Below are 18424 nucleotides of genomic sequence, written 5' to 3'. Positions count from 1 at the left end.
TGTTGGGGGTGATGCATGCAGGAGGAGAGAGTGGGTCTGAATGTTGGAGGGAGGGCACAGTGACGGGGTGATGCATGCAGTAGGAGAGAGTGGGTCTGTGTGTTGGAGAGAGGGCACAGTGACAGGGTGATGCATGCAGGAACAGAGAGTGGGTCTGTGTGTTGGCGACAGGGCACAGTGATGGGGGTGATGCATGAAAGAGGAGAGAGTGGGTCTGTGTGTTGGAGAGAGGGTGCAGTGACGGGGTGATGCATGCAGGAGGAGAGAGTGGGTCTGTGTGTTGGAGAGAGGGCACAGTGACGGGGGTGATGCATGCAGGAGGAGAGAGTGGGTCTGTGTGTTGGAGAAAGGGTGCAGTGATGGGGTGATGCATGCAGGAGCAGAGAGTGGGTCTGTGTGTTGGAGAGAGGGCGCAGTGATGGGGTTATGCATGCCGGAGGAGAGAGTGGTTCTGTGTGTTGGAGAGAGGGCGCAGTGATGGGGTGATGCATGCGGGAGGGGAAAGTGGGTCTGTGTGCTGGAGAGAGGGCACGGTGATGGGGTGAAGCATGCAGGAAGAGAGAGTGGGTCTGTGTGTTGGAGGGAGGGCACAGTGACGGGGTGATGCATGCAGGAGGAGAGAGTGGGTCTCTGTGTTGGAGAGAGGGCACGGTGACGGGGTGATGCATGCAGAAGAGAGTGGGTCTGTGTGTTGGAGAGAGGGCACGGTGACGGGGGTGATGCATGCAGTAGGAGAGAGTGGGTCTGTGTGTTGGAGAGAGGGCACAGTGACGGGGTGATGCATGCAGGAGGAGAGAGTGGGTCTGTGTGTTGGCGACAGGGCACAGTGATGGGCGTGATGCATGAAAGAGGAGAGAGTGGGTCTGTGTGTTGATGATAGGGCCCGGTGATGGGGGTGTTGCATGCAGAAGGAGAGAGTGGGTCTGTGTGCTGATGAGAGGGCACAGTGATGGGGTGATGCATGCCGGAGGAGAGAGTGGGTCTGAGCGTTGGAGAGAGGGTGCAGTGACTTGCGTGAAGCATGCAGGAGGAGAGAGTGGGTCTGTGTGTTGATGAGAGGGCACGGTGATGGGGTGATGCATGCAGGAGGAGAGAGTGGGTCTGTGTGTTGGAGGCAGGGCACAGTGATGAGGTGATGCATGCAGGAGGAGAGAGTGGGTCTGTGTGTTGCAGAGAGGGCACAGCGATGGGGTGATGCATGCAGGAGGAGAGAGTGGGTCTGTGTGTTGATGAGAGGGCCCAGTGATGGGGGTGATGCATTCAGGAGGAGAGAGTGGGTCTGTGTATTGCCGAGAGGATGCAGTGATGGGGGTGATGAATACAGGAGGAGAGAGTGGGTCTGTGTGTTGGAGAGAGTGCGGGGTGATGCATGCAGGAGGAGAGAGTGGGTCAGTGTGTTGGCGAGAGGGCGCAGTGATGGGGGTGATGCATGCAGGAGGAGAGACTGGGTCTGTTTGTTGGAGAGAGGGCGCAGTGATGGGTTGATGCATGCAGGTGGAGAGAGTGGGTCTGTGTGTTGGAGAGAATACGCAGTGATGGGGTGATGCATGCAGGAGGAGAGAGTGGGTCTGTGTGTTGGAGAGAGGGCACAGTGATGTGGTGATGCATGCAGAAGGAGAGATTGGGACTGTGTGTTGATGAGAGGACACAGTGACTGGGTGATGCATGCAGGAGAAGATAGTGGGTTTGTGTGTTGGAGGGAGGGCACAGTGATGGGGCTGATGCATGCAGGAGGAGAGAGTGGGTCTGTGTATTGGAGAGAGGGCACAGTGATGGGGTGATGCATTCAGGAGGAGAGAGTGGGTCTGTGTGTTGGAGAGGGTGCAGTGACGGGGTGATGCATGCAGGAGGAGAGAGTGGGTGTATGTGTTGGAGAGTGGGCGCAGTGACGGAGTGATGCATGCAGGAGGAGAGAGTGGGTCTGCGTGTTGATGAGAGTTCACGGTGATGGGGGTGATGCATGCAGGATGAGAGAGTGGGTCTGTGTATTGGAGAGAGGGCACAGTGACGGGGGTGATGCATGCAGGAGGAGAGGGTGGGTCTGTGTGTTGGGCACAGTGATGGGGGTGATGCATGCAGGAGGAGAGAGTGGGTCTGTGTGTTGGAGAGAAGGTGCAGTGATGGGGGTGATGCATGCAGGAGGAGAGAGTGGGTGTGTGTTGGAGAGAGGGCGCAGTGATGGGGGTGATGCATGCACGAGGAGAGAGTGGGTCTGTGTGTTGGAGAGAGGGCACAGTGACGGGGGTGATGCATGCAGGAGGAGAGAGTGGGTCTGTGTGTTGGAGAGAGGGTGCAGTGATGGGGGTGATGCATGCAGGAGGAGAGAGTGGGTCTGAATGTTGGAGGGAGGGCACAGTGACGGGGTGATGCATGCAGTAGGAGAGAGTGGGTCTGTGTGTTGGAGAGAGGGCACAGTGACAGGGTGATGCATGCAGGAAGAGAGAGTGGGTCTGTGTGTTGGCGACAGGGCACAGTGATGGGGGTGATGCATGAAAGAGGAGAGAGTGGGTCTGTGTGTTGGAGAGAGGGTGCAGTGACGGGGTGATGCATGCAGGAGGAGAGAGTGGGTCTGTGTGTTGGAGAGAGGGCACAGTGACGGGGGTGATGCATGCAGGAGGAGAGAGTGGGTCTGTGTGTTGGAGAAAGGGTGCAGTGATGGGGTGATGCATGCAGGTGCAGAGAGTGGGTCTGTGTTTTGGAGAGAGGGCAAAGTGATGGGGTTATGCATGCCGGAGGAGAGAGTGGTTCTGTGTGTTGGAGAGAGGGCGCAGTGATGGGGTGATGCATGCGGGAGGGGAAAGTGGGTCTGTGTGTTTGAGAGAGGGCACGGTGATGGGGTGAAGCATGCAGGAAGAGAGAGTGGGTCTGTGTGTTGGAGAGAGGGCACGGTGACGGGGTGATGCATGCAGAAGAGAGTGGGTCTGTGTGTTGGAGAGAGGGCACGGTGACGGGGGTGATGCATGCAGGAGGAGAGAGTGGGTCTGTGCGCTGGAGGGAGGGTGCCGTGATGGGCTGATGCATGCAGGAGGAGAGGGTGGGTCTGTGTGTTGGAGAGAGGGCACAGTGATGGGGTGATGCATGCAGAAGGAGAGAGTGGGTCTGTGTGTTGGGCACAGTGATGGGGTGATGCATGCAGAAGGAGAGAGTGGGTCTGTGTGTTGGAGAGAGGGCACGGTGACGGGGGTGATGCATGCAGGAGGAGAGAGTGGGTCTGTGTGTTGGGCACAGTGACGGGGGTGATACATGCAGAAGGAGAGAGTGGGTCTGTGTGTTGGAGAGAGGGCGCAGTGATGGGGTGATGAATGCGGGGGAGAGAGTGGGTCTGCATGTTGGAGAGAGGGCACAGTGATGGGGGTGATGCATGCAGAGGAGAGAGTGTGTCTATGTGTTGGAGAGAGGGTACAGTGACGGGGTGATGCATGCAGGAGGAGAGAGTGGGTCTGTGTGTTGGAGAGGGCACAGTGACGGGGTGATGTAAAGAGGTGCATGCAGGAGGAGAGAGTGGGTCTGTGTTGGAGAGAGGGCACAGTGATGGGGGTGATGCATTCATGAGGAGAGAGTGGGTCTGTGTGTTGGCGAGAGGGCACAGTGATGGGGTGATGAATGCAGGAGGAGAGAGTGGGTCTGTGTGTTGGCGAGAGGGCACAGTGATGGGGTGATGCATGCAGGAGGAGAGAGTGGGTCTGTGTGTTGGAGGGGGCGCAGTGATGGGCGTGATGCATGCAGGGGGAGAGACTGGGTCTGCATGTTGGAGAGAGGGCACAGTGATGGGGTGATGCATGCAGAAGGAGAGAGTGGGAATGTGTGTTGATGAGAAGGCCCAGTGATGGGTGTGATGCATTCAGGAGGAGAGAGTGGGTCTGTGTGTTGGAGGGAGGGCACAGTGATGGGGGTGATGCATGCAGGGGGAGAGACTGGGTCTGTATATTGGAGAGAGGGCGCAGTGATGGGGGTGATGCATGAAAGAGGAGAGAGTGGGTCTGTGTGTTGATGAGAGGGCACAGTGACGGGGGTGATGCATGCAGGAGGAGAGGGTGGGTCTGTGTGTTGGAGAGAGGGCGCAGTGATGGGGGTGATGCATGCAGGAGGAGAGAGTGGGTCTGTGTGTTGGAGAGGGTGCAGTGACGGGGTGATGCATGCAGGAGGAGAGAGTGGGTCTGTGTGTTGGAGAGGGTGCAGTGACGGGGTGATGCATGCAGGAGGAGAGTGTGGGTCTGTTTATTGAGGAGAGGGCACATTGATGGGGGTGATGCATGCGGGAGGAGAGAGTGGGTCTGTGTATTGGAGAGAGGGCCCAGTGATGGGGTGATGGATGCAGGAGGAGAGAGTGGGTCTGTGTGTTGGAGAGAGGGCACAGTGACGGGGTGATGCATGCAGGAGGAGAGGGTGGGTCTGTGTGTTGGGCTCAGTGACGGGGGTGATGCATGCAGAAGGAGAGAGTGGGTCTGTGTGTTGGAGAGGGTGCAGTGATGGGGTGATGCATGCAGGAGGAGAGAGTGGGTCTGTGTGTTGGAGAGAGGGCACAGTGATGGGGGTGATGCATGAAAGAGGAGAGAGTGGGTCTGTGTGTTGATGAGAGGGCACAGTGACGGGGGTGATGCATGCAGGGGGAGAGACTGGGTCTGTGTATTGGAGAGAGGGCGCAGTGATGGGGGTGATGCATGCAGGAGGAGAGACTGGGTCTGTGTGTTGGAGAGAGGGCGCAGTGATGGGGGTGATGCATGCAGGAGGAGAGAGTGGGTCTGTGTGTTGGAGAGAGGGTGCAGTGACGGGGTGATGCATGCAGGAGGAGAGAGTGGATCTGTGTTGGAGAGAGGGCACAGTGACGGAGTGATGTAAAGAGGTGCATGCAGGAGGAGAGAGTGGGTCTGTGTTGGAGAGAGGGCACAGTGACGGAGTGATGTAAAGAGGTGCAGTCAGGAGGAGAGAGTGGGTCTGTGTGTTGGAGAGGGTGCAGTGATGGGGTGATGCATGCAGGAGGAGAGAGTGGGTCTGTGTGTTGGAGAGGGTGCAGTGACGGGGTGATGCATGCAGGAGGAGAGTGTGGGTCTGTGTATTGAGGAGAGGGCACATTGATGGGGGTGATGCATGCGGGAGGAGAGAGTGGGTCTGTGTGTTGGAGAGAGGGCACAGTGACGGGGGTGATGCATGCAGGAGGAGAGGGTGGGTCTGTGTGTTGGGCTCAGTGACGGGGGTGATGCATGCAGAAGGAGAGAGTGGGTCTGTATGTTGGAGAGGGTGCAGTGATGGGGTGATGCATGCAGGAGGAGAGAGTGGGTCTGTGTGTTGATGAGAGGTCACGGTGATGGGGGTGATTGTAGGAGGCTGGCCTGGCTTGTAGTGGGTACCAAGGGGTACTTACACTCTGTACCAGGTCCAGTTATCCCTTATTAGTGTAGAAGAGGTGTCTAGCAGCTTAGGCTGATAGAAAGGGTAGCTAGCAGAGCAGCTTAGGCTGAACTAGGAGACATGGATTGCTCCTACTATACCACTGGTGTCACATGCACAATATCATAAGAAAACACAATACACAGATATACTAAAAATAAAGGTACTTTATTTTTATGACAATATGCCAAAAGTATCTCAGTGAGTACCCTCAGTATGAGGATGCCAAATATACACAAGATATATGTACACAATACCAAAAATATGCAGTAATAGCAAAAGGAAGTAATGCAAGCAATGTAAAGTTACAGTAGATTGCAATAGGAGCACATAGGTATAGGGGCAACACAAACCATATACTCCAAAAGTGGATTGCGAATAACGTATGGACCCCAAACCTATGTGAGCTTGTAGAGGGTCGCTGGGACTGTAAGAAAACAGTGAGAGTTAGAAAAATAGCCCACCCCAAGACCCTGAAAAGTAGGTGTAAAGTGCACCTATATTCCCCAGAGAGCACAGAAGTTGTGATAGGGGAATTCTGCAAGAAAGAACAACACCAGCAATGCAACCAAAGTGGATTTCCGGACGAGATTACCTGTGGATCAAGGGGACCAAGTCCAAGAGTCGCGACAAAGTCGAGATTGGGCAGATGCCCAGGAAATGCCAGCTGAGGGTGCAAAGAAGCTGCCACTGGATGGTAGAAGCTGTGGATTCTGCAAGAACGAAGAGGGCTAGAAACTTCCCCTTATGAGGATAGATGTCCCACGTCGTGAAGAAGCTTGCAGAGGTGTTCCCACGCAGAAAGACCGCAAACAAGCCTTGCTAGCTGCAAGGGCTGTGGTTAGGGTTTTTGGATGCTGCTGTGGCCCAGGAGGGACCAGGATGTTGCCACTTGCGTGAGAAAACAGAGGGGGCGTCCAGCAAGACAGGGAGCTCTCTCAGAAGCAGGCAGCACCCACAGAAGTACCAGAATAGGCACATGGAAGAGGAGTGAACCGGAGCTCACCCGAAGTCACAAAAGGAGATCCCACGACGCCGGAGGACAACTCAGGAGGTTGTGCACTGCAAGTAAGAGTGTCGGGGACCCAGGCTTGGCTGTGCACAAAGGAAATCCTGGAAGAGTGCACAAGAGCCGGAGCAGCTGCAAATCACGCAGTACCCAGCAATGCAGTCTAGCGTGGGGAGGCAAGGACTTACCTCCACCAAACTTGGACTGAAGAGTCACTGGACTGTGGGAGTCACTTGGACAGAGTTGCTGAGTTCCAGGGACCACGCTCGTCATGCTGAGAGGGGACCCAGAGGACCGGTGATGCAGTCTTTTGTTGCCTGCGGTTGCAGGGGGAAGATTCAGTCGACCCACAGGAGATTTCTTCGGAGCTTCTAGTGCAGAGAGGAGGCAGACTACCCCCACAGCATGCACCACTAGGAAAACAGTCGAGAAGGCGGCAGGATCAGCGATACAAGGTTGCAGTAGTCGTCTTTGCTACTTTGTTGCGGTTTTGCAGGAGTCCTGAGCAGTCAGCGGTCGATTCCTTGGCAGAAGGTGAAGAGAGAGATGCAGAGGAACTCTGATGAGCTCTTGCATTCGTTATCTAAAGAATTCCCCAAAGCAGAGACCCTAAATAGCCAGAAAAGGAGGTTTGGCTACTTAGGATGGAGGATAGGCTAGCAACACAGGTAAGAGCCTATCAGGAGGAGTCTTTGACGTCACCTGCTGGCACTGGCCACTCAGAGCAGTCCAGTGTGCCAGCAGCACCTCTGTTTCCAAGATGGCAGAGGTCTGGAGCACACTGGAGGAGCTCTGGGCACCTCCCCTGGGAGGTGCAGGTCAGGGGAGTGGTCACTCCCCTTTCCTTTGTCCAGTTTCGCGCCAGAGCAGGGCTGGGGGATCCCTGAACCGGTGTAGACTGGCTTATGCAGTGATGGGCACCATCTGTGCCCATCAAAGCATTTCCAGAGGCTGGGGGAGGCTACTCCTCCCCAGCCCTGACATCTTTTTCCAAAGGGAGAGGGTGTAACACCCTTTCTCTGAGGAAGTCCTTTGTTCTGCCTTCCTGGGCCAAGCCTGGCTGGCCCCCAGGAGGGTAGAAACCTGTCTGAGGGGTTGGCAGCAGCAGCAGCTGCAGTGAAACCCTGGGAAAGGTAGTTTGGCAGTACCCAGGTCTGTGCTAGAGACCCGCGGGATCATGGAATTGTCTCCCCAATGCCAGAATGGGGTGACAATTCCATGATCTTAGACATGTTACATGGCCATGTTCGGAGTTGCCATTGTGACACTATACATAGGTAGTGACCTATGTATAGTGCACGCGTGTAATGGTGTCCCAGCACTCACAAAGTCCGGGGAATTTGCCCTGAACGATGTGGGGGCACCTTGGCTAGTGCCAGGGTGCCCACACACTAAGTAACTTGGCACCCAACCCTCACCAGGTGAGGATTAGACATATAGGTGACTTATAAGTTACTTAAGTGCAGTGTAAAATGGCTGTGAAATAATGTGGGCATAATTTCACTCAGGCTGCAGTGGCAGGCCTGTGTAAGAATTGTCAGAGCTCCCTATGGGTGGCAAAAGAAATGCTGCAGCCCATAGGGATCTCCTGGAACCCCAATACCCTGGGTACCTCAGTACCATATACTAGGGAATTATAAGGGTGTTCCAGTATGCCAATATGAATTGGTGAAATTGGTCACTAGCCTGTTAGTGACAATTTGGAAAGCAGAGAGGGCATAACCACTGAGGTTCTGGTTAGCAGAGCCTCAGTGTGACAGTTAGGCATCACACAGGGAACACAGACATATAGACCTCAAACTTATGAGCACTGGGGTCCTGGCTAGCAGGGTCCCAGTGACACATACCAAACATACTGAAAACATAGGGTTTTCACTAAGAGCACTGGGCCCTGGCTAGCAGGATCCCAGTGAGACAGTGAAAACACCCTGACATACACTCACAAACAGGCCAAAAGTGGGGGTATCAAGGCTAGAAAGAGGCTACTTTCTCACAGTGATGCATGCAGGAGGAGAGAGTGGCTCTGTGTGTTGGAGACAGGGCGCAGTGATGGTGTGATGCACGCAGGAGGAGAGAGTGGGTCTGCGTGTTGGAGAGAGAGCACAGTGATGGGGTGATGTATGCAGGATGCAGGAGGAGAGAGTGGGTCTGTGTGTTGGAGAGAGGCTGCAGTGATGAGGGTGAGGCCTGCAGGAGGAGAGAGTGGGTCTGTGTGTTGGCGAGAGGGCTCAGTGATGGGGGTGATGCATGCAGGAGGAGAGAGTGGGTCTGTGTGTTGGCGAGAGGGCACAGTGATGGGGGTGATGCATGAAAGAGGAGAGAGTGGGTCTGCGTGTTGGAGAGAGAGCACAGTGATGGGGAGATGCATGCGGGAGGAGAGACTGGGTCTGTGTGTTGGAGAGAGGGCACAGTGCCGGGGGTGATGCATGCGGGAGGAGAGGGTGGGTCTGTGTGTTGGAGAGAGGGTGCAGTGATGGGGGTGATGCATGCGGGAGGAGAGAGTGGGTCTGTGTGTTGGAGAGAGGGTGCAGTGATGGGGGTGATGTATGCGGGAGGAGAGAGTGGGTCTGTGTGTTGATGAGACGTCACGGTGATGGGGGTGATGCATGCAGGATAAGAGAGTGGGTCTGTGTACTGGAGAGAGGGCACAGTGATGGGGGGTGATGCATGCAGGAGGAGAGGGTGGGTCTGTGTGTTGGGCACAGTGATGGGGTGATGCATGCAGGAGGAGAGAGTGGGTCAGTGTGTTGGAGAGAGGGTGCAGTGATGGGGTGATGCATGCAGGAGGAGAGAGTGGGTCTCTGTGTTGAAGAGAGGGTGCAGTGATGGGGTGATGCATGCAGGAGGAGAGAGTGGGTCTGTGTGTTGAAGAGAGGGTGCAGTGATGGGGTGATGCATGCAGGAGGAGAGAGTGGGTCTGTGTGTTGAAGAGAGGGTGCAGTGATGGGGTGATGCATGCAGAAGGAAAGAGTGGGTCTGTGTGTTGATGAGAGGGCACAGAGATGGAGGTAATGCATGCAGGAGGAGAGAGTGGATCTGTGCATTGGAGGGAGGGCACAGTGATGGGGTGATGCATGCAGGATGAGAGAGTGGGTCTGTGTGTTGGAGAGAGGGTGCAGTGATGCATGCGGGAGGAGAGAGTGGGTCTGTGCATTGGAGAGAGGGCACAGTGACGGGGGTGATGCATGCAGGAGGAGAGAGTGGGTCTTTGTGTTGATGAGAGGGCACAGTGACGAGGTGATGCATGCAGGAGGAGAGACTGGGTCTGTGTATTGGAGAGAGGGTGTAGAGATGGGGGGTGATGAATGCAGGAGGAGAGAGTGGGTCTGTGTGTTGGGGAGAGGGCGCAGGGATGGGGGTGATGCATGCAGGAGTAGAGACTGGGTCAGTGTGTTGGAGTGAGGGCTTAGTAATGGGGGTGTTGCATGCAGGAGGAGAGACTGAGTCTGTGTGTTGGAGAGAGGGCACAGTGATGGGGTGATGCATGCAGGAGGAGAGAGTGGGTCTGTGTGTTGGAGAGAGGGTGCAGTGATGGGGTGATGCATGCGGGAGGAGAGAGTGGGTCTGTGTATTGGAGAGAGGGTGCAGTGATGGGGGTGATGAATGCAGGAGGAGAGAGTGGGTCTGTGTGTTGGGGAGAGGGCGCAGGGATGGGGGTGATGCATGCAGGAGTAGAGACTGGGTCAGTGTGTTGGAGTGAGGGCTCAGTGATGGGGGTGTTGCATGCAGGAGGAGAGACTGAGTCTGTGTGTTGGAGAGAGGGCACAGTGCCAGGGGTGATGCATGCGGGAGGAGAGGGTGGGTCTGTGTGTTGGAGAGAGGGTGCAGTGATGGGGGTGATGCATGCGGGAGGAGAGAGTGGGTCTGTGTGTTGGACAGAGGGTGCAGTGATGGGGGTGATGCATGCGGGAGGAGAGAGTGGGTCTGTGTGTTGATGAGAGGTCACGGTGATGGGGGTGATGCATGCAGGATAAGAGAGTGGGTCTGTGTACTGGAGAGAGGGCACAGTGATGGGGGTGATGCATGCAGGAGGAGAGGGTGGGTCTTTGTGTTGGGCACAGTGATGGGGTGATGCATGCAGGAGGAGTGAGTGGGTCTGTGTGTTGGAGGGAGGGCACAGTGATGGGGTGATGCTTGCAGGAGGAGAGAGATGAATGACAGTGATAGAGGGACCTGATACCTGCAGATGAAGGGTTTGTGGAAGATGTCAGAAGAGGCCCCTGTGCCTGTCAGGGAGACTACAGATGAAAGCTTAGTGGGGGTGGTGAGGAGAGGCTGAGACACTCCCTAAACAACTCGCACCTCCAGGCTCTGGTTCCAGAGATGCGCCAGTTGTAGGGTCACCAGGCTGTGGTTCGCGAGATGCGCCAGTTCTAGGGTCACCAGGCTCTGGTTCCAGAGATGCGCCAGTTGTAGGGTCACCAGGCTGTGGTTCCCGAGATGCGCCAGTTGTAGGGTCACCAGGTTGTGGTTCCCGAGATGCGCCAGTTGTCGGGTCACCAGGCTCTGGTTCCAGAGATGCGCCAGTTGTAGGGTCACCAGGCTGTGGTTCCCGAGATGCGCCAGTTGTAGGGTCACCAGGCTGTAGTTCCAGAGATGTGCCAGTTGTAGGGTCACCAGGCTGTGGTTCCCGAGGTGCGCCAGTTGTAGGGTCACCAGGCTGTGGTTCGCTAGATGTGCCAGTTGTAGGGTCACCAGGCTGTGGTTCCCCAGATGCGCCAGTTGTAGGGTCACCAGTCTGTAGTTCCGGAGATGTGCCAGTTGTAGGGTCACCAGGCTGTGGTTCCAGAGATGCGCCAGTTGTAGGGTCACCAGGCTGTGGTTCGCTAGATGTGCCAGTTGTAGGGTCACCAGGCTGTGGTTCCCCAGATGCGCCAGTTGTCGGGTCACCAGGCTGTGGTTCCAGAGATGCGCCAGTTGTAGGGTCACCAGGCTGTAGTTCCAGAGATGTGCCAGTTGTAGGGTCACCAGGCTGTGGTTCCCGAGGTGCGCCAGTTGTAGGGTCACTTTTCACTTTTGCTGTACTGTGGTAATAAACTTATTTTTGATGTTTTCACCGTAGTAATGAATGTGTGAATGCAGGTTATGAGTACATTTGCTGAAAACATGTTTTCACTGCTGTGGCATAAACCCATTTATGTTACTGGGACTCCAGGGGGGTTGTGTGGACTTCAGTTCACGTGGACATGTAAGGGTCACGTGACATGACCTACCCCACATTGCTACATGGCTCACTCCACCCTCCGGTGTCATTGATAATGTTGACTCTTTCTTCGCAGCACTCACTAAAAGGCTGGAATATAATCAACGCCACTGGAATTATGCGACTGTGCGGCCATGGCGATTTTCGCATAGTTGTAGATCTGCCGCTTTTGCCATATAATCGGTCATCTGCCATATAACCTGCAGTTTTTAACAAACAAAAAAATGTTGTTTGTAGGACAAACGATTGAAAAGTAAGTAAACACGCAGCGACACGTTTCTGCGCAGAGGAAGGCCCTTTGCAAAGTTTGACTGGTCACCCTTCCGTACCTTATTGCTATATTTGGGTGTTAAACTGGTACTAAAGAGGTACAATTAATGCCCAGTGTTAATAAGCTTACAAATTGCAAAATAATGAAGTAATACTATCACAAAATGTGCCGTATAATGCCACATAGTTTGCCTTTTCTTGCTGCCTACTTTACTCAACCCTGCCGCATAATTTGACCCTCCCCTTCTGCATAATTCCAGTGGCCCTGAATAAAATGTATTAAAAGCAAACGTATTCTAAAACCTTTTTTTCTGAAGTGTGTACAGCTCTGCCCCTCCAAGCTATTGTCATATGTATGACAACTTTCTTTAAACCTCTGTGGTTACTTTCTGGGTTTGCACGACGGCTTGAAGGAAGTGAGTGTGCATGAAGTGCTGTGCAGTGCAGTGTGGAGAAGAGGAAGCTGTGCAAATTGTTAAAAGCCTAAAATGGCTGCCGCGTAGGCTTTGCTGCTGAAAGTATCTGCAGGGATGTCCTGACGTCAAGCTTAAGTCCTGTTTTGTCCCTAGGCCCACAAGAGACAGTGATGATGATGATGAAGATGAGCGGCGGGGCAGAGGATGCACCCTGCAGTACCAGCATGCCATGGTGCGCGTCCTGACGCAGTTTGTAGCGGAGGACGCGGGTGCCTCTGGTCAGATGACGCACCTCCTGGGCTCAGATTGGCAGTTTGACATCACCGACCTGGTGAGTGACTTCATGAAACTTGAAGACCCACACATCGCCAAGCTGCAGGACGCCCGGGTGCTGATTGGACGTGAGGTTGGCATGACGACGATGCAGGTAAGCACTCATTGTGCTTTTTAATTCATTGCACTGCCTGTATTCAAGTGCATTATTGCAATTTTGTCCTTGTGGTGTATGAACAACGACAGGTGCAGCTGTTGCACTACTTTGCGTGGCTTTGAATGGCCTCATAGATATGAAGTAAGGCAGGGCAGTGCGAGCCGCTGCGGTGCTTTACTCTGTGTTAGGGAAGCTTTCCATGGGCGTTGAGGTGGGTTTCCACACGCAACGCCCATGGATTTTGACGCATCCCCAGATTTACAAGAGCCTGAAAGCCTGGTGATGCGTCAAACCCTTACACCTCCCCAGGGGAGGTGCAACAATGAGAAATATCTTTGTTTCTACTTGTTTTTTTCCACTTTGTATGTGTGCTGCATTTTGCAACACTTATATAAGGAGGAAAAAGCCTCCCAGGATTGTTTTTGTGCAAGAAGGCGTGCCTTCCGGCACTAAAACAATCCTGCCTACATCACAGACACCCTTGCAACCATGGTGCAAGTGTTCCTACGTTGGCGCTAGGCAGCCAAAACGGTACCAGCGCAGTGGGAAAGGGCAGGATTGATACGGCGCATTCTGCCCTTTCCTGTTGGCGCAGGGCTGCTCTGTCTTGTGCACAAAAGCCGTAAATCTGCCCCAAAGTATGTAAGTTCTGTGTCCGCGTGCGGCTTTTCATGTCGCATTTTTGTGACTTTCTTACTTCTTTATTTCTTTTATCGTCAAATAGAAAAGATTCTAGACTTGTAGAAAGTCATTCTTTTTTTAGGCCAAATGTTGCACATTGCAAAGATGGTCACAGCCCCTCTGTCCCTCCTCAGTGCCACACGTCTGATCACACTTATGGAGGAGGAGGAGCCTCGGCCTTCCATTAGATAGCCCAAATCACAGCGCTCCTTTCATATGACTTGTGGTTTTTGCCAAAAACTGGTGGCCAAAATGTACTTTTGTTCAATAGGAAATGTCCCCGTTTTCCAGCTCCTGATGTTGCTGTGGACTGGCTTTCTGAGGGAAAACAAATAACGGCTGAGGGCGGGGCCCTCTTAAAGTTTCCTCAGAGGATGGATATCTTTTGTTGTCACAGTTAAACAGAAATGATCCTTCGGGATGAGTTCAGCCATTTAGAAGAGTAGTTTCCTATTGAAGTCATTTTAAATTAGATGTCTAGAAGGGTCTTTCACTCAGGTGAGAGATTATTTGAAATGAGACAACAGATGTCCCGAGGCATAAGGAAGAACCTTTCCCCAAGTCCCGTCACGGACATCTTGGATTCACAAGAATTGATTCAACAGGATGTGCAGAGGAATCAGGAAGACCTTTTCCCTAAATCTTTTCAGATGCCATCTTGGATTCACCGGAAGTGACTTAACAGGCTTTGTAGTGGAGCCAAGAAGCAGCTTGCAATAAAGCCTTCTAGGGGCTATCTTGGATTCACAGGAAGTGAGTCACCAGGATGTACTGAGGCACCAGGAAGTAATTTAAAATAAAGCCTCTCCGGGACATCTTGGAGTCACAGGAAGTGAGTGTACTGGAGGTGCCATAGCATCAGGACTCCCTTTGCGATAAAGCCTCTTGGACTCACAGGAAATCAGTCTATAGGAGGTGTCATAGCATCAGGATGCACTGTGCCATAAAGCCTCTTGGACTCACAGGAAATCAGTCTATAGGAGGTGTCATAGCATCAGGATGCACTGTGCCATAAAGCCTCTCAGTGGCCATTTGGATTCACAGGAAGTGAGTCACCAGGAGGTGTCATAGCATCAGGATGCACTGTGCCATAGAGCCTCTTGGACTCACAGAAAATCAGTCTATAGGAAGTGTCTTAGCATCAGGACGCACTGTACCATAAAGCCTCTCAGTGGCCATTTGGATTCACAGGAAGTGAGTCACCAGGAGGTGTCATAGCATAAGGACGCACTGTGCCATAAAGCCTCTCAGTGGCCATTTTGGAGTGAGAGGAAGTCAGTCTACAGGAAGGGCCATAGCATCAGGATGCACTGTACCATAAAGCATCTCAGTAGCCATCTTGGACTCACCGGAAGTGAGTCACCAGGAGGTGTCATAGCATCAGGACGCACTGTGCCATAAAGCATCTCAGTGGCCATCTTGGAGTGAGAGGAAGTGAGTCTACAGGAGGTGCCATACCATCAGGATGCACTGTACCATAAAGCATCTGAGTGGCCATCTTGGACTCACCGGAAGTGAGTCACCAGGAGGTGTCATAGCATCAGGACGCACCTTTCCATAAATCCTCTCGGTAGCCATCTTGGACTCACAGGAGATGAGTCTACAGGAGGTGCCAGAGCATCAGGACACACTGTGCCGTAGAGCATCTCAGTGGCCATCTTGGACTCATCGGAAGAGAGGCTACAGGAGGTGCCATAGCATCAGGACGCACCTTGCCATAAAGCATCTCAGTGGCCATCTTGGGCACACAGGAAGTGAGTCTACAGGAGGTGCCATAGCATCAGGACGCACTGTGCCATAAAGCATCTCAGTGGCCATCTTGGACTCATCGGAAGAGAGGCTACAGGAGGTGCCATAGCATCAGGACGCACCTTGCCATAAAGCATCTCAGTGGCCATCTTGGAGTGAAAGAAAGTGAATCCACAGGAGGTGCCATAGAAACAGGACGCACTGTACCACAAAGCCTCTCAGTGGCCATCTTGGAGTGAAAGAAAGTGAGTCTACCGGAGGTTCCATAGCATCAGGACGCACCTTGCCATAAAGCCTCACAGGGACCATCTTGGACTCACAGGAAGTGAGTCTACAGGAGGTTCCATAGCATCAGGACGCACTGTACCATAAAGCCTCTCAGTAGCCATCTTGGACTCACAGGAAGTCAGTCTACTGGAGGTGCCATAGCATCAGGATGCAGCTTGCCATAGAGCATCTCAGTGGCCATCTTGGACCCACAGGAAGAGAGTGTACAGGAGGTGCCATAGCATCAGGATGCACCGTGCCATAAAGCATCTCAGTGGCCATCTTGGACTCACAGGAAGTGAGTCTATAGCAGGTGCCATAGCATCAGGACGCACTGTGCCATAAAGCATCTCAGTGGCCATCTTGGAGTGAGAGGAAGTGAGTCTACAGGAGGTTCCATAGCATCAGGACGCACTGTGCCATAAAGCCTCTCAGTGGCCACCTTGGACTCACAGGAATAGAGTCTACAGGAGGTTCCATAGCATCAGGACGCACTGTACCATAAAGCCTCTCAGTGGCCATCTGGCACTCACAGGAAGTCAGTCTACTGGCGGTGCCATAGCATCAGGATGCAGCTTGCCATAAAGCATCTCAGTGGCCATCTTGGACCCACAGGAAGAGAGTCTACAGGAGGTGCCATAGCATCAGGACGCCCCTTGCGATAAAGCCTCTTGGACTCACAGGAAATCAGTCTATAGGAGGTGCCATAGCATCAGGACGCACTGAACCATAAAGCCTCTTGGACTCACAGGAAATCAGTCTATAAGAGGTGTCATAGCATCAGGATGCACTGTGCCAAAAAGCCTCTCAGTGGCCATTTTGGACTCACAGGAAGAGAGGCTACAGGAGGAGCCATAGCATCAGGACGCACCTTGCCATAAAGCCTCTCAGTGACCATCTGGCACTCACAGGAAGTCAGTCTCCAGGAGGTGCTATAGCATCAGGACGCACTGTGCCATAAAGCCTCTCAGTGGCCATCTTGGACCCACAGGAAGTGAGTCTACAGGAGGTGCCATAGCATCAGGACGCACTGTACCATAAAGCCTCTCCGTGGCCATTTTGGAGTGAGAGGAAGAATAGCGTGAGGCTTTTTGGGAGATCAAGCAACTGAAATGAGCTTTCCAGGTGCTGTCTCTGTTTAACAAGTTTGGTAGCACCACACTTAAATCACTTTACTATTGATAGGTTAAAACTCTTGAAAATTAATTCACTAAAAGTTTATGAATTTCTTATAAAATAATTATGTTTCGGGAACTCATCAGGCATCTTTGAGGCAGCTTACCTCTTTCTATATGTGCACCACATGTAAACACGTGTGTACATGCGGAGGCTGAGCGGCAAACTTGAAACTTGTGGGCACACCGGACTCAGCATGTTCTCCACTCACAGGTACACCTGACTCAGCATGTTCTCCACTCACAGGTACACCTGACTCACATGTTATCTACACACAGGTACACCTGACTCAGAATGCTATCCACACACAGGTACACCTGACTCAGCATGCTATCCACACACAGGTACACCAAGGTCAGCATGCTATCCACACACAGGTACACCAAGGTCAGCATGCTATCCACACACAGATACACCTGACTCAGCATGCTATCCACACACAGGTACACCTGGCTCAGAATGCTATCCCCACACAGGTACACTTGACCCAGCAAGCTATCCACACACAGGTACACCTGATTCAGAAACCTATCCACACACGGGTACACCTGATATAGCATGTTATCCACACACATAGGTACACCTGACTTAGCATGCTATCAACACACAGGTACACCTGGCTCAGCATGTTATCGACACAGGTACATCTGATCCAGCATGCTATCTACACACAGCTACACCAGACTCAGCATGCTATCCTCACACAGGTAAACCTTGGTCAGCATGCTATCCACACACAGGTACACCTGGCTCAGCATGCTATCCACACATACGTACACCTGGATCAGCATGCTAGCCACACACAGGTACACCAACCTCAGCATGCTATCCACACACAGGTAAACCTTGCTCAACATGTTATCCACACACAAGTACACCTGACTCAGCATGCTATCCACACACAGGTACAACTGACTCAGCATGCTATCCACACACAGGTACACCTGACTCAGCATGCTATCCACACACAGGTACACCTAGCTCAGCATGCTATCCACACACAGATACACCTAGCTCAGCATGCTATCCACACACAATTACACCTGACCCAGCATGCTATCCACACACAGGTACACCAAGCTCAGCATGCTATCCACGCACAGGTACACCTGACTCAGCATGCTATCCACGCACAGGTACACCAAGCTCAGCATGCTATCCACGCACAGGTACACCTGACTCAGCATGCTATCCACACACAGGTACACCTGACTCAGCATGCTATCCACACACAGATACACCTGACTCAGCATGCTATCCACACACAGGTACCGCAGACTCAGCATGTTATCCACACACAGGTACGCCTGGCTGAGCATGCTATCCACACACAGGTACACCTGACTCAGCATGCTATCCACACACAGGTACACCTAGCTCAGCATGCTATCCACACACAGTTACACCTGACTCAGCATGCTATCCAAACACAGGTACACCTAGCTCAGCATGCTATCCACGCACAGGTACACCTGACTCATCATGCTATCCACACACAAGTACACCAGACTCAGCAAGCTATCCACGCACAGGTAACCCTGACTTAGCATGTTATCCACGCACAGGTACACCAAGCTCAGCATGCTATCCACGCACAGGTACACCTGACTCAGAAACCTATACACACACAGGTACACCTGACTCAGCATGTTATCCACAAACAGATACACCTGACTCAGCATGTTATCCACACACAGATACACCTGACTCAGCAAGCTATCCACACATAGGTACACCTGACAAAGCATGCTATCCACACACAGGTACACCCAGGTACACCTGATTCAGCGTGCTATCCACACACAGGTACACCTGACTCAGCATGCTATCCACGC

At 53.0% G+C, this 18424-nt stretch overlaps 1 protein-coding gene across 2 annotated transcripts in view; it reads left to right on the top strand.

The window, feature by feature from the left end:
- TMEM132C (transmembrane protein 132C) overlaps positions 1-18424 on the top strand; it is a 1220720-nt gene that overhangs the window by 1090299 nt on the left and 111997 nt on the right. For both annotated transcript variants that reach the window (XM_069215371.1, XM_069215372.1), the window contains exon 7: positions 12440-12713. In XM_069215371.1, coding sequence (XP_069071472.1) covers positions 12440-12713 — 274 coding nt within the window. The remainder of the gene's footprint in view (positions 1-12439; positions 12714-18424) is intronic.

Source organism: Pleurodeles waltl, chromosome 11, assembly GCF_031143425.1.
Source record: "Pleurodeles waltl isolate 20211129_DDA chromosome 11, aPleWal1.hap1.20221129, whole genome shotgun sequence".
In the NCBI taxonomy this organism is placed as follows: Eukaryota; Metazoa; Chordata; class Amphibia; order Caudata; family Salamandridae; genus Pleurodeles; species Pleurodeles waltl.
The sequence above is the reverse complement of the archived record's forward strand: the minus strand, read 5'-3'. Positions and strand labels throughout refer to the sequence as shown.